Genomic DNA, 13770 nt, shown 5'->3' on the forward strand with positions numbered 1-13770 from the left:
TTAGCTTGCACTCTGAGATCCAACAACCATAAAGACTGGTGTTGAATTACTGGTATGAAAGAGCCCCCAGTGTCCAGTTCTATGAGAGTCCCTTATCCTGATGGCTGCCTGCCATACAGTTTTTATGTTTCAGGTTAAATTTTTGGTAGCAGAACTTGAGTTCTAGTCATTTTGGGGGTTGGAGTTTTGAGTAACCCTTAATTTCTATTATTGGCCGTTAATTTTACAGGGTTTACAGAGGAAGTCTGAGAGGTGACGTGGCACCTGAGACAAATATGCTGGAAACCTTGAAGTTGGACCCATTCTCTTATTTCCTGCTTGTACTGAATACAATAAACACTGAATCAGGCGAAACTGAAGTTTGGGTCCACATTATCATTGAGTCTTACACATCACATTTCTCCACCACCTAATTTTTAAAAATAGTGTTGGTGGTTTAATGTTGACTTCCTGAAACTCTTTCTGAACATCTGCATGTTCCAGCCTGTAACTGCTCACTTTGTTACACACTCAGCCATGTTTGTGTATTTCTAAACTCTTCTAATCAAAGATTCACACTCAGCTGCACATTAAGGATGGACTCAGTTTACTGTGATAAATCAGTTTATTGACAGCAGATCAGCATCAAACTACGTCACTTATTCACATGGTCAGTCCAAACCAGCAGGTCCTGTTTCAGGTGAGACAATCAAACACACTGTGTGAGGGTTTAACTGGGGCAGTCACTGGAAAGCTGCACTTGCTTCATTCATTAACCAGAAAATAAGTGTTTACCTGCAACAGGTGTCGCTTTTCTCAGAATGATTGTGCATGAATGCTGGTTGATCCCACTTGACCCCTGTGGGCCTCCGTACTGATACATTTACTCATGTTCCTGATTCCTTGTTTCTTTTAAATGTTGCTAAAAAAAACAAACATCATGTACATGGACATCCAAGACACCAGAGGACCTGCAGTAAGTTTAGACTTTAGCCTCATCTTCTCTGTGGGTCTGGAAGACTGGAGCTTGTCCTGAAACCTGAATGCACCACACTTTAATATGGTTACCTGTGGTTTGGACCTGACCCTGGATCAGCTTGCAGCCTCAGTGCTCTCTCACAATATACAGTATTCACACGTGTATTAATAATATAGTGATCTGTTAGTTGTTTACAAATATAAACAGTCTGAGATGAGAAGCAGCAACATGCGCACATTCGGGATAATACACAGGAGGTTGTTTGAGACAACAACAAACACAAATAAATGCAATAAATTTCACTGCAGCTGCTGACGACCAGCAAAATTAAACACTTCCCTTTAATCGAAACAAAACCTGTGAGTGACAGGATGCTTTTGGTGCATTTCAGCTCTGCACATGCATTAAGATGATTATATAGAGTGGTCTTTCTCTGCTTTCTCACTAGATTTCTGGAGCTTTATCTTAGAGGATCAGTCCAGGAGTTCAAGAGCTCAGGACCAGTTGCACAAAGAACCTGAAGTTGGGATGATCCTAATAGTAAAAATTAAGTTCCTAAATATAAAATCTGTAAAGTCTTATCCCTCAGATATCTTTAGTAAGTTTTAAGGTGTTCTGCTTATCTTAAAGAAGAAACTTCTTAAAACAAGTTAAACTCACCTCAACAATCAACATAAGTAAAAAAAAAAGGTTAGATTCTGAGGAAGAGGAGGATGATCTGTGAGGCAGACTGTCTCAGACCATCATCCTGACACACAATTGTCCAAAACCAATGACAGGGTGGGATTTTCTCCTGATTATGATACTACAAAAACAGCTAAACTCAGAAATAACCAATATGAAAAATGAAGAACTAAAACATTTCCTCTCAGTATCACACGCAATAAACTGATGAAGCATCTGACAACATGATGCAGCACGTCTGTTTGATTACAGAGTCCAAAACTCTGCTGGCTTAAAGAAAATAAACAAGAACAAGAATCAGTCTGAGATACTCAGCCCTGTGATCACAGAGCTGAAACAGCAGCATCAGCAGGTCTACAAACACCGAGACGCATGCAGAAGAGAAAGAGATGGAGAGGAAGAGGAAACTCATCCAGCATTCTTCCTCAGGCTCATCGTGCAGCACCTGTGCCAGCTTAACGTGATGCTGCTTTTAGCTTGAAGCTTCAGCAGGTGATCATGTGACCAGATGAACAAAACTTTCTGATCAAACTGCCACACCTGAATCGCAGACACAAAATAAATGAGGAAAAATAAAAAAAGCTGCAGCATCCTCAGTGCTACACGATGGATGGCTAATAGGCTAGCTACACCACAGGCTTCAACAGTTCAGTTCACTTTTAGATAAAACAACTTCTCTGTGGAGTAAATGTATTAAAATAAATATTTATCATTTTCTATATAACCTTGTGCTTTTCATTTACCAGACCTTCATTAGACTGGGCTAGCCCACTAAAAGGCTAGTAGCCACGTGGGTTAAAAACTGAGTGGGGCAAACACTAATGAGCTAACAGCTAAGTGGCTGGTGACTAGCAGGCTAATATGCTAACAGGCTAGCCTTGTGTCGCTGTTGCCACCATCATGACATGATGCCGAACACTGGGTTGTGTCGACAGATGCTCGGGCCAATCTCGTCGTAGTCCTTCTTCGAGTGGCACACCTGGAAAAACTCCGGCTGCAACACAAACATACAACAAACAAGCAAACAACAGAAAAGTTAGATAACAGAACAACATGAAAACACACAAAAGCAACATGATATTGTTAAGATATATTTAGGCCTTTTTTTGTTTATGTTTTAAAAAGGGAAGTTGGGGATAATTTCTCTGGACTTCTACAGAGGCCTATTTAAAAGTTTACGCTTGGTTTTAAAGAGAGTTTTGATCAGTTTTTTGTCTTGTTTAAGGTATTATTTGTTGCTCATTATGACCCACACAAAAATAGAAGAAATGATATGTGTTTAATTACCGTGGATGCTAACATGGAACCTCCAAACCACACAGCATAACGCTGCATATGATGTGTGACGACCTGAACCTCAATCGGCTTTGGCTGCAAAAAACAAAAAAGTTAAGGATGTAGCGAACACAAATATCACCTCTGTTTCAGTTGTGTGCATATAAGCACATCACCAAATATTTGTTATTATGACCATCTTTTTCCTGATCAGTATTCTGGAAGTTAAAATTAAATACTACATTGCGCTGCTGACAGAGCCAGTAATGACCAATGGAGCCCCTCAGGGGTCTGTTGTGGGTCCCCTTCAATTTTAAATAAATGATCCTTAAAAAGTGAGGTTGAAGTAAATAAATTCTAACTACACAACAAACAACAAAAAGTTTTATTTTGCAGATTTTCCAGCTAAGTTCTGGTGAAATGCAGCAGTCAGGTGTGTGTCTGACCTTTATTCGCCCTCCACTCAGCTCTTCACTCAGTCTCAGCCGGGCATCCACCACTCTTTTCAGGTCTCTCTGCAGCCGCCTTCCAAAGTCTCTAAACATGGTGGATCCTCCAGAGAGCACAATGTTCTAACATAGAAATGACACACACGTTCCATCCAGGCTTATTTGATCAGGACCAACAAGATTTATTTTCTTTGTTCTGTTAAGAAATGAGTCAGGATGGAGTTTCAGCCGAACAGCTGATGCTTCTTTGTGTGAACCAGCAAATACACGACTCAGTGTTGACCTCTTCACAAATTCACTTGAAATATATTTCTGATTTGTTTTGTTAATGTTCTCAGTAACTTCTAATGGGGTGGCTGTAGCTCAAGAGGAAGAGCAGTCTTTGGGCAAGACACTGAACCCCATGTTGCCTCTCGATGTGTCTATCGGGGTGTGAATGTGTGTGTGATTGGGTGAATGTGACATGTAGTGTAAAGTGCTTTGAGCAGTAAACAAGACTGGAAAAGCGCTATATAAGTACAGTGTATTTACCATTTACCACAATGGTCCTCAAAGAGAAAGGCCACTCAAATACACAGCAGTGAGGTACCTAACAACAACCATTTGTGTTTGGGATGAGGACACTGTGGGACACACCTTGTAGAGCGGCCTTCTCACATCAATTGGACAGCTCTGGATGACTTCATCAACAACATCAGAGATCGGCTGCATGAAGTCTGGGTTAGCAAACTGGAAAGCACATTTATATGGACACAAAAATTATTCTCACACATGATTATACATTTTTTATGTCTTCAGTCTGAGCTTCAGATTTGTAAGCTTCAACAGCTTAGTCTGCGTCTATTCACTCTTTGTTCCACCAGATGGCAGCAGAGCAGCCTGTTCAGCTGCTGTGGGGTACCTCAGGGATCATTGGTCCATTGTAGTTTCAGTTTGTTGATGCATTGTAGTTCCAATCATTTTGTTTTAGTTTGTGTTTATTTTTGTTGACAGCAAACCTAAATGGAACACAAACTGTGTGTTGTCACCTCAGGGTGGAAGAAGATTTCAGGGCCCAGGAAGCGTTCGTAGCCCACGTCGATGTGGAAAGCAGTTTTACTGATGGAATTAACTCCTCTGTATTGTTTGATCCACTTCCCTGGGTCAGAGTCATACTTTGTGAACTCTTTCACGATATCTGGACAGATGTAACAGTAGCGCTCCTTCACATAGAAGTACAAACAAAAATAAAAACAAAATCCATCTATAAATATACAGAAATGACAGAGGGTATTAAGAAGGAGCAGCAGAGGAGAAGGATGGATGTGGAGCTGAGGAACTCGGTACCTTGATGGCCTTGGCGGTCTCCAAGGACTGCTCCGGAGGAATCCCCACCTCTCTGTCTCTGAGTAGCTGTTGGATGAAGAAGGTGATGTCCCTCCCTGCTATAGGGATGTGTTTTATACAGCTGCCAATCACATAGCCCTCAGCCTGTGACGGACAGCCACACCAACCAGTCAGTGATCAGGAAGCCTCCAACCTCAGTCTATATGCTTAAGGCATGTGTGCGTCTCACCACAGGGATGGCATGTGTGACTCCGTCTCCGCTGTCGATGACAATGCCGGTCAGAGTTCTCTGCCCCACCTGACGAGACGTCCATGATGCTGCCAAAGCCAGAACTGCCTGATGGAGAAACACACTTTACTCAAAGAGGTCTGACATATCCTGGAGACTGTTCAAGGAAATTCAATCCCACTCAAGAACCTTTGGAGATTTTCATGCCAGTCTCACCTGTACTGCAATGTAGAGTCCAGGTATATTGAAGGTCTCAAACATGATCTCAGCCAGGTACTCCCTGTTTTCTGGCGTGTTGAGAGGAGGCTCTGTCTGCACACGCAAACACACACATTTCTGTGTGACTACTGACTTTACTTAGTTTCCAGAGCCTCATTTACCATTCTTATGTACAGATTTGTGTGTAATTTGTATTTTAAGAACACTGTCATGCAAAGTGGGGAATTTACTGTCTTGTACTTTGAAATGTTTTTAAATATGAGAAGAGCTCTGACCATGTGTAAAGCATGCAATCTTGTGGTAGAACAGAGAAATTGCATTATTTTAATAGGTGTCAGCAATCTCAGAATTCTTATACATTCTTTATTTTGTCAAAATAATTACTCAGTAAGAGTGGCGCTGACTATAAAGCCTTCTTCTGGCTGCTGTGACCAAGCATGTAGTTAACATGTGCTTCCAAAAAAGTACCGTATGTCCCTGGCTTGTTTGTACGCTCTTTACTTGAAAACGTTGCAATACAGAGTGAAAAAAAGGAGTTAACAAAATAAATGAAAAATACTCCTTATGAGTAAATAAGTCTAGCACTGTCAAAGACTAAAAACTAAACTTAATCTTCATGGGTGGCTTGTTAAGCCAGAACCAATCAGAGACTGGAGCTCAGAGCAGACTTAATTGTCTTCAGTTAAGCTTGTTAAAGTCCAATACTGTCTCATAGTTAACTAAATCAATATTTTACCAACATTAACTAAATGTCTCTAACAACCTAATTATTTATCTTTTATAGGGAAAAAAAGACAAGAGGATTAATTGGCTAAAAAACTTACAGAACTTATTATCACATATCTGATGTTAGTAAATAATATTTCAAAGTGTGCTTCACTGTGAGCACATCACCAGACAGTTGATCTGGTCGATGAGACAGTTTCTATCAGATGATGAATATCAAAACGGTGTTCTGTTAAATGAAATAAGATAGGAGACAGGTTGGACATTCCCTGACCATCATTGAGCTTCAGATTAAAAGATAATCTGAAGATTCTCATGAAGCTGAACAACCACCGCAAAGGCTTTATGGCCCTTTTGTAATATTTCCATAAACTTTATAACAGCCTTCTCCTGGAGCTCTGGAACATCTGCAAAGACCTCTGAAGCCTTCTCAAGGATCAGTCAAATTTTCCCAAGAATCTTTAGAATTTTTTCAAGGACTCCCATCTGAAATATTCACTGCAGAGACCATTTCTGACCATCTGCCTGTAAAAATCACAAGTGTTGCATCAAACTGTGCTTGGATAAGAGCTGAAGATCTGCAGAGCTCATTTTGTATGTACAAAGGTAACCATAGTAACAGTATTGGCATCTCAGGTTTGGGCTCCAGCTATAGGAACCAGAATAACCTACAAGTACAGTGTGTGCATACCATGAGGAAGCTGTGGTCTTCAGGCTCAGCTCGCAGGTATTTGAAAATGACCTGCTCCATGAACTTCTCCATCAGATCCCAGTCTTCCACCATCCCATGACGGATAGGCCACTAAACACAGACCAACAGCACAGTTTACTCATCTCCTCACTTCGTTTCAGTCTAATTAGGAAAACCATCCTCCTCTTCCCGCTCTTTCAGCTCCTACCTTGGTTGCATAGTTGGGTTTGTCTACGGCTTCATCTCCAATGTAGAAGTCCAGGTCATCGACTCCCCGTACAAGCCTCCTCTGGGCCTGCTCACCCACGCTGGCTGACTCCTTGATGGCGATGCCTGGTGAACATCACAAATGCAGATGTGTTATTCTTCTCCTGCTTTTCAGGATGGACACCATCAACATCACTGCAGAATGAAAGTATGCTGATGTTGTCAACATGTTGCTGTTGATGTGTGTGGGATGCTTACAGGAAGGCATGATGAACTGGGGCTCTGTGTTTCCTGCATAGCCGATCTTTGTGTACCTGTGGTTGGACAAACAATTATTGTTAGACATACAAGGAGAGTTCCCAACAGCTGGCTCCGGGTCCAAGTGTGGCCTCTGTGAAACACTCATCTTCAGCACATTCTAATCCACTACTGTCTGATCGGTGTGCATCCTTAAAATTTGATAACAATAAAAAAAAAAAACTATAAAAAAAAAACTATCATCATCAGATATCACAAATCGATGTCTGGCTTATACCCCACCTACCAGGTAAGGGTACGGTTGGCTGTCAAGGTTTGATAAAATAAACCACACTAAATGGTCCTGTCCCAAACTGAAAACAGGGCTAATTACTTACATCTGTGTGTTATCATGGGGACCCAAGACTTGGGTCTGTTCAAAACTACTGTAGATCTACAACAGACCCAATTCATAACCAAAACAAAGAGTAAAATTGGCTCAAAAGTGGTTAAGACCAAATTCAAAACCATTTTAAAACAACTCCCAAACCAATCTAAAACCATTTCAAAGTAAATCAAGCTAAAACAAACAAGATTCACAAAGAGCCCAAAAAAGCTTAAGACAAGATCAAAACCAGTCTCTTACCAGTTTTAAAACCAGACCCACACAATGGGCAAAATTAGTCCCATAACAACTCTAACACCAGGTTCAAAACCAGATAAAACTGTTACTTAAAAAGTCCCAAAGCCATTTATCACAACTATACAGGCAAAAAAAAAAAGAAAGAAAGGCCTGGCTTCACTATAATACCAGTATGGAGCAGTCAAATTGGGGACCTGAGTTCTGGTCAGAATTTGGGTTTTGTTGTGGTTCAGCAACAGGATTCTCTGAGATGCTGGTTCGTTGATCTGGAGAGCTGAGCCAACAGAATTCATGTGGAGCTGAACTCCATCAGCTGCTGCTCTACTTTCTGCAGCTGTCCTACATCCACACCAGAATAGACTGACCCCAGACCAGCATTCATGGTTACAGAGCAGCCGCTGAGCGTAGATCCGCGGTCCACTGCCGAGATACAATAATCTGGTCTGAATGTGGAAGCTGTTGTGAGCGGGAGTAAGGTGGCAGACATGAGGAAACGCAGCATCACAAACTCACTTCGCTGCTCATGACGTCATTGTTATCACCTTGATTCGCTTATTTTAGGTGAACTGTTCCTTTAATGGCAACCAAAACAACACAACACACACACACAGATCTGTGCTTTACATACATGATGCTGGTCACAAACACGTATGACGTCACATTATACTCTGCGTGTGTTTGTGTGCATGTGCGCGCTCACCCGGTCCCGCAGTCTATCACGCACGGGGGGAGCTGCAGAGACATACTGTTGTTCTGCTCCGGCTCGGTCCGGCCCGGTCCGGCCCGCAGAGGTCGGTTGGTATTCGGTGTCAGTGAGCGGGTGGGTGGCGGAGAAAGAGCGGAGCGCGAGGCGGAGTTTGATAGGGACACAGAAATGTGAGATGCGTGCAGGGGAGCGTCCTCTCGGTGTGTGTGTGTGTGAGAGAGAGTGTGCGTGTGTGTGTGTGCGTGTGTGCATGTGTGTGCGCCAGAGCAGTTCCGGGTCGGATGGAAAGATGGAGAAAATAGAAACACAGCTGACACCGGCCCTCCCCCTGCCCGGTAACCAGAGTATTGTGCTGCGTTTAAGTGATGTCAGCTGTACGGTAAATCCCACAATCTGCGTCTCTGAAGTGATGACATCAACCCAAATAAACCACTGAAATGATACCAACCTAACATGAGTGGCAACAAATAACTAAAAGGAGAAGAAAAGAAGCAGAAACTGGAATTTTAAAATCATCAACATCCTCTGCTGACAGTCAGTATTTAGAAATAAAGTAATAGACTGACAACCGAACTCATGAGTTTAGAAGAGAGGGCCAAATGTACTGATGCAAAGATGTGGCCTATTCACTAAGAACATTTCTAGCACTGATAAGAAAAGTGGCTTCCGAGATATTGTTTTGGACTGGTGAAAGAGACCTTAACAGGCAACAAATTGTACAAATAACCAGTATAAATCTAGACTCAATAATATTACACAAGGAGTACATCAAAGATCAGATTTTGGTCCAATAATGTTTTCTATTAATATCAAATATCAATATATCAAATATATTAAAGTTTGTGTCATTTTCAGATGACCCCAAATACTTTTAGCTCAGGTGAGGAATTGCAGCAGCATTCGGAGGTGATCACAGAGGAACTAAACAAACTAAAATTTGGGCTTCAAAAATTGCCTTTAAAATAGAATAAACTATTTTTATGCTGTTTGGAAATCATAAGAGAAATAAAGAAGTAAAGTTAATCATTGACAAAAGTAAATGAAACTGAATTCCACTGTGAGGTGTTGATGGAAACTACACAGTTATGTTAATTATGTATACACTTTATATTGTAAATTAATTTTACAATATTAAAGTCCCTTCAAAAGTAATATACAAATAATAAATACAAGCAGAAAAGGACCATCAGATTGATGAATAAGAATGCAGAGAAATTATTTTTCTTAGAAATACAAGCTTTAAAAAGTTCAGATTTTATTCAGTTTAAAACAGCACAAATGATATTCAAATCAAGAAACTATTTACTTCCAAATAAAGAAAATGTTTTTTAAAAAAGAAGAGGGTATCATTTCAGAGGGAACTTTAATTTAAATCTGCAGCATGTCAGAACAGCTTTAAGAAGTCTGTGTTGAAGTCTTAGGGGCAAATGATGGAACAGTTTAACAGATAAATTAAAGCAAAATAAAAACATTTACCATTAAAATGGAAGGTATAAAATGCTCATTAAAAAAAGCTTGAGGGACAGCAATTTAATCCAGGACAGTAATGACAATGTTTAAAGCCTATTTATGTATGTGTGTATGTATGTGTATATCAATCAATCAAACTTTATTTATAAAGCACTTTTCATGCTGGGGCAACACAAAGTCCTTTATATGGAAAATCAATTTATGCATATTAAAACAAAAAGAAACTACATAACAGAAAAAAAAGTTGCACGCACAAACATGCATATATATACACAAAGCAGATACCCCCCACCCCCACCCCCCCACCCCACCCCCCCAGGCAGAGCCCCTGGCATGTAGGATCCCCATGAGGAAAACACTGGAGTTAAAACAAATATTAAATAACCTTAAGAAACAATAAGCTAAGACTAAATAAATAAACAAATAAATAAAATAAATACAGTTGACTAAAATGAAATGAAAATAAAAAAAAGATACAAAATTTAAAAATAAAATTAAAAACATCAACAGTCTCTGTAGCCCTGAGGTTCTCTGGCAGGCCATTCCACAGATGAGGGCCATAACAACGGAAAGAGGCCTCACCATATGTCCTGGTCCTCACCCTTGGAACAACTAATAGACCGCTACCAGAGGACCTCAGGGTCCGCAAGGGTTCATAATCTAAAAGCAAGTCGGATAAATAAGAGGGCCCAAGACCATTAAGACATTTATGAACTACTAAAAGAACTTTAAAATCAATCCTGAAACGCAAGGGGAGCCAGTGCAGCGATTGTAAGACTGGAGTAATGTGTTCCTGTCCTCTGGTCCTTGTCAGAACTCGTGCTGCCGAGTTCTGAAGTAGCTGTAGGTTCGAAAGGGACTTTTTGGGAAGACCAGAGAGCAGGGCATTACAGTAATCTAATCTACTAGAAATAAAAGCATGCATCAGCATCTCTGTGCTGGCAAGAGAGAGAAATGGGCAGACTCTGGAGATGTTTTTAAGATGATAAAATCCTGTCTTTGTGACATTTCTGATGTGTGGAATAAAATCAAGCTCAGAGTCGAAAGAACACCTAGGTTTTTCACACATTGAAATTATGTAGTTTTGGTAAAATGATCTCTCTCTTGCCTTCAGGACTGATAAATAAAACTTCAGTTTTGTCCTGATTGAGCTGTAAGAAGTTCTCTGCCATCCATGACTTTATATCTAAAAGACAGTTTAAAAGGACATTGACTGGCTCCAGGTCATCAGGAGACACGGCAATGTAAAGCTGTGTGTCATCAGCATAGCTGTGAAAATCCATGCTGTGTCTCCTGATGACATCCCCAAGAGGTAACATGTACAAATTAAAAAGTATTGGGCCTAAAATTGATCCCTGGGGAACCCCACACTTAACTTCATGGATTTTTGAGGAGCATGTATCCAAACTTACAAAGAATTTTTGATCTGTGAGATAGGAGTAAAACCATGTAAGAACAGTACCTGAGAAGCTCACCAGACTTCTGAGTCTGTCTAGTAACATTTGGTGATCAGCTGTATGAAAGGCGGCACTAAGATCCAGTAGAACCAGAACAGAAAGTTTCTCTGAGTCTAAGTTAGATCTAAGATCATTAACAATTTTTAAAAGGGCCGTCTCGGTACTGTGGTTTGTCCTAAAACCAGACTGATATTTTCCTAAAATATTATGTTTATGCAAAAACTAATTGCATAAAGTTTTTCAATAATTTTACTTAAAAAAGGTAAGTTGGACACAGGTCGGTAGTTATCAAGAATGTCTAGCTCTAAATTACTCTTCTTCAGAAAGGGCCTCACCATTGCCATTTTAAAGGCGTCAGGAAAGACACCCGTCTGAAGAGAATAATTTACAATGTTTAAAAGGTCACACTCAAAGAAACCATAAAATGTTTTTAAAAGTGATGTGGGAATTGGGTCTCAAAGGCAGGTTGTTGTGTTAAGTTGGGAGAAAACTCGACCAAGCATCTTTGCATGTACCAGGACAAAACTCTCCAGTGTTTCCTCAGGTAAAAGCAAAGCTTCAGGTCTGTTTAAATCAAAATGTTGTTGAGATGGAAGACTGTATCTAATGCCATTGATTTTACTTCTGAAGTGGCATGCAAAGGCCTCGCATGCTGCATCTGATGCAGGCATGGAAGACTTATTAGAACTTGTGTTTATTAAAAGATCTATTGTTTTAAAAAGAAATTTGGGGTTATTCTTGTTTTCTGTAATAAGATTGGAAAAATGAAGTGTTCTGGCTTGTTTAACTGTTTTGTTGTAGGTTTTTAGTTGTTCTTCAAAAATTTCTAAATAAATTATTTATTTTTGTTTTCCTCCATTTTCTCTCTGCTCTCCTGCAATGTCTTTTGAGTTTTTTTATTTGCTCAGTCCACGTACGTGTGTGTATGTGTGTAGGTGTGTATGTGTGTATCTATGTATGTATGTAAGGTTGTATGTATGTATGTATGGGTGCAAGTGTGTGTGTGTGTATATGTGTGTATGTATTTGTGTATGTGTGTATGTATGTGTGTATGTATGTATGTATGTACGTATGTACGAACGTATGGATGTACGTATGTATGTGTGTATATGTGTATGTGTGTGTGTATGTGTGTATGTATGTATGTATGTGTGTATGTGTATATGCATGTGTGTATGTATGTGTGTATGTATGTATCGGCGTTTTTCTGCATTGTTTCCTTGTGTCCTTTTTGCGTCAACACGCTATCTACCCCTCTCTCTCTCTCTCTCTCTCTCTCTGTATATATATATATATATATATATATATATATATATATATATATATATATATATATATATATATATATACTGGATAGACTTTTATATATATGTAAGCACCTGCTCAAGTATTGCATGTGCTTCATAATGAAGTGAAAACTGCAGCTCACTGTGTACTTTATTCCTGGTTGGATGACCTAACCAGTCTGATTTACAAAGTTCTTCATGGTCTGCTTCTTCCCTGCCTGTGTGTTTATCTTCAACATATGTCTGATAGTCCTCATGCTCTGCGCTCTCAGGATGTGTACACACTGATCCCTCATGATTGTACAGATCTTTTTTAATTATTTATATTAAAAAAGTACTGAAAAGATATGGTGATGCATTCACAGACCTATGAGTGATTTTAATTCCTTTTCCACATTGGTTGTATTCTCACATTCTATTGTATTTTTACTTTTATGTTTGTTTTTATTGCAACTATATTTTAATTGGGACTGTCTGTGGGTCATGTTGCTGCTTTTTATCAACCATAACTCCATTGGAAAAGAGATATGTGATCTCAATGGGGCCTTCCTGATTAAAGAGAGACAAAATAAATTAATAATCCAGGTCACCAAGCAGGAGAAATAAAAGGACAGCGTCTTAAAGTACTGTTTGTGCAAAGATGGCAATCACATGTACATCACGGAATCCACAAGATGGAAAGATTTACATTCCTGGTAAACCTAAAGAAGTTCTACACTGTGAGGTAGACAAAATGGCTGAAATGTCTTCTCACATAAGAGGTGTGTATGGTGGTTTTTTTTTTTTACTTACATAAATTTCATCAACCCCGTTCCTGTAGATTTAAAGTCATTTGAAAACCAGAGTCCTTCAGTAATGCTGAGTGTCAGGCTCTGCAGGGTTCATCCCTCCATCAGACCTGTTGCCACTGTTCTGCAGTCCAGTTCCTGTGTCACGTGGAATACCTCAGCCTTGTGTTCCATGGAGGCCATTTCTGATGAGGTTTTGGCCAACATTGGATCCACTGAAGGTCGAGATGCATCTCTCAGGTCCTGGTTCAGGTTTGATTTGTTCCAGTTTCTTCAGGACATCACTTTCAGGTACCTATAAACAAATTCTTAAATTTTATGTAAAATCTTTTTATGAAGATAATAGCATTCATGAATGCTTTTGTATCCAGAATTTGTTCTGATCTTGTTGCACAGCTTTCTGGGACGTCCACTCCTCA

At 39.8% G+C, this 13770-nt stretch overlaps 2 protein-coding genes across 4 annotated transcripts in view; both read right to left on the minus strand.

Moving 5' to 3' along the window:
• Window positions 1–13770, minus strand: part of LOC121628724 (NACHT, LRR and PYD domains-containing protein 12-like) — a 2607341-nt gene that overhangs the window by 2437799 nt on the left and 155772 nt on the right. The window lies entirely within an intron of this gene.
• On the minus strand, window positions 590–8659 carry actr3b (actin related protein 3B). Its single transcript, XM_041968068.1, has 12 exons — window positions 8345–8659; window positions 7023–7078; window positions 6766–6890; window positions 6558–6668; window positions 5138–5233; window positions 4922–5029; window positions 4693–4836; window positions 4395–4568; window positions 4003–4095; window positions 3364–3489; window positions 2930–3013; window positions 590–2636 (listed from the first exon to the last, which is right to left on the minus strand). Exons 1-12 carry the CDS (start codon window positions 8386–8388, stop codon window positions 2541–2543), a joined length of 1257 nt encoding a protein of 418 aa, XP_041824002.1. The 5' UTR covers window positions 8389–8659; the 3' UTR covers window positions 590–2540.

This window comes from Melanotaenia boesemani, chromosome 18 (assembly GCF_017639745.1).
Source record: "Melanotaenia boesemani isolate fMelBoe1 chromosome 18, fMelBoe1.pri, whole genome shotgun sequence".
Classification (NCBI taxonomy): Eukaryota; Metazoa; Chordata; class Actinopteri; order Atheriniformes; family Melanotaeniidae; genus Melanotaenia; species Melanotaenia boesemani.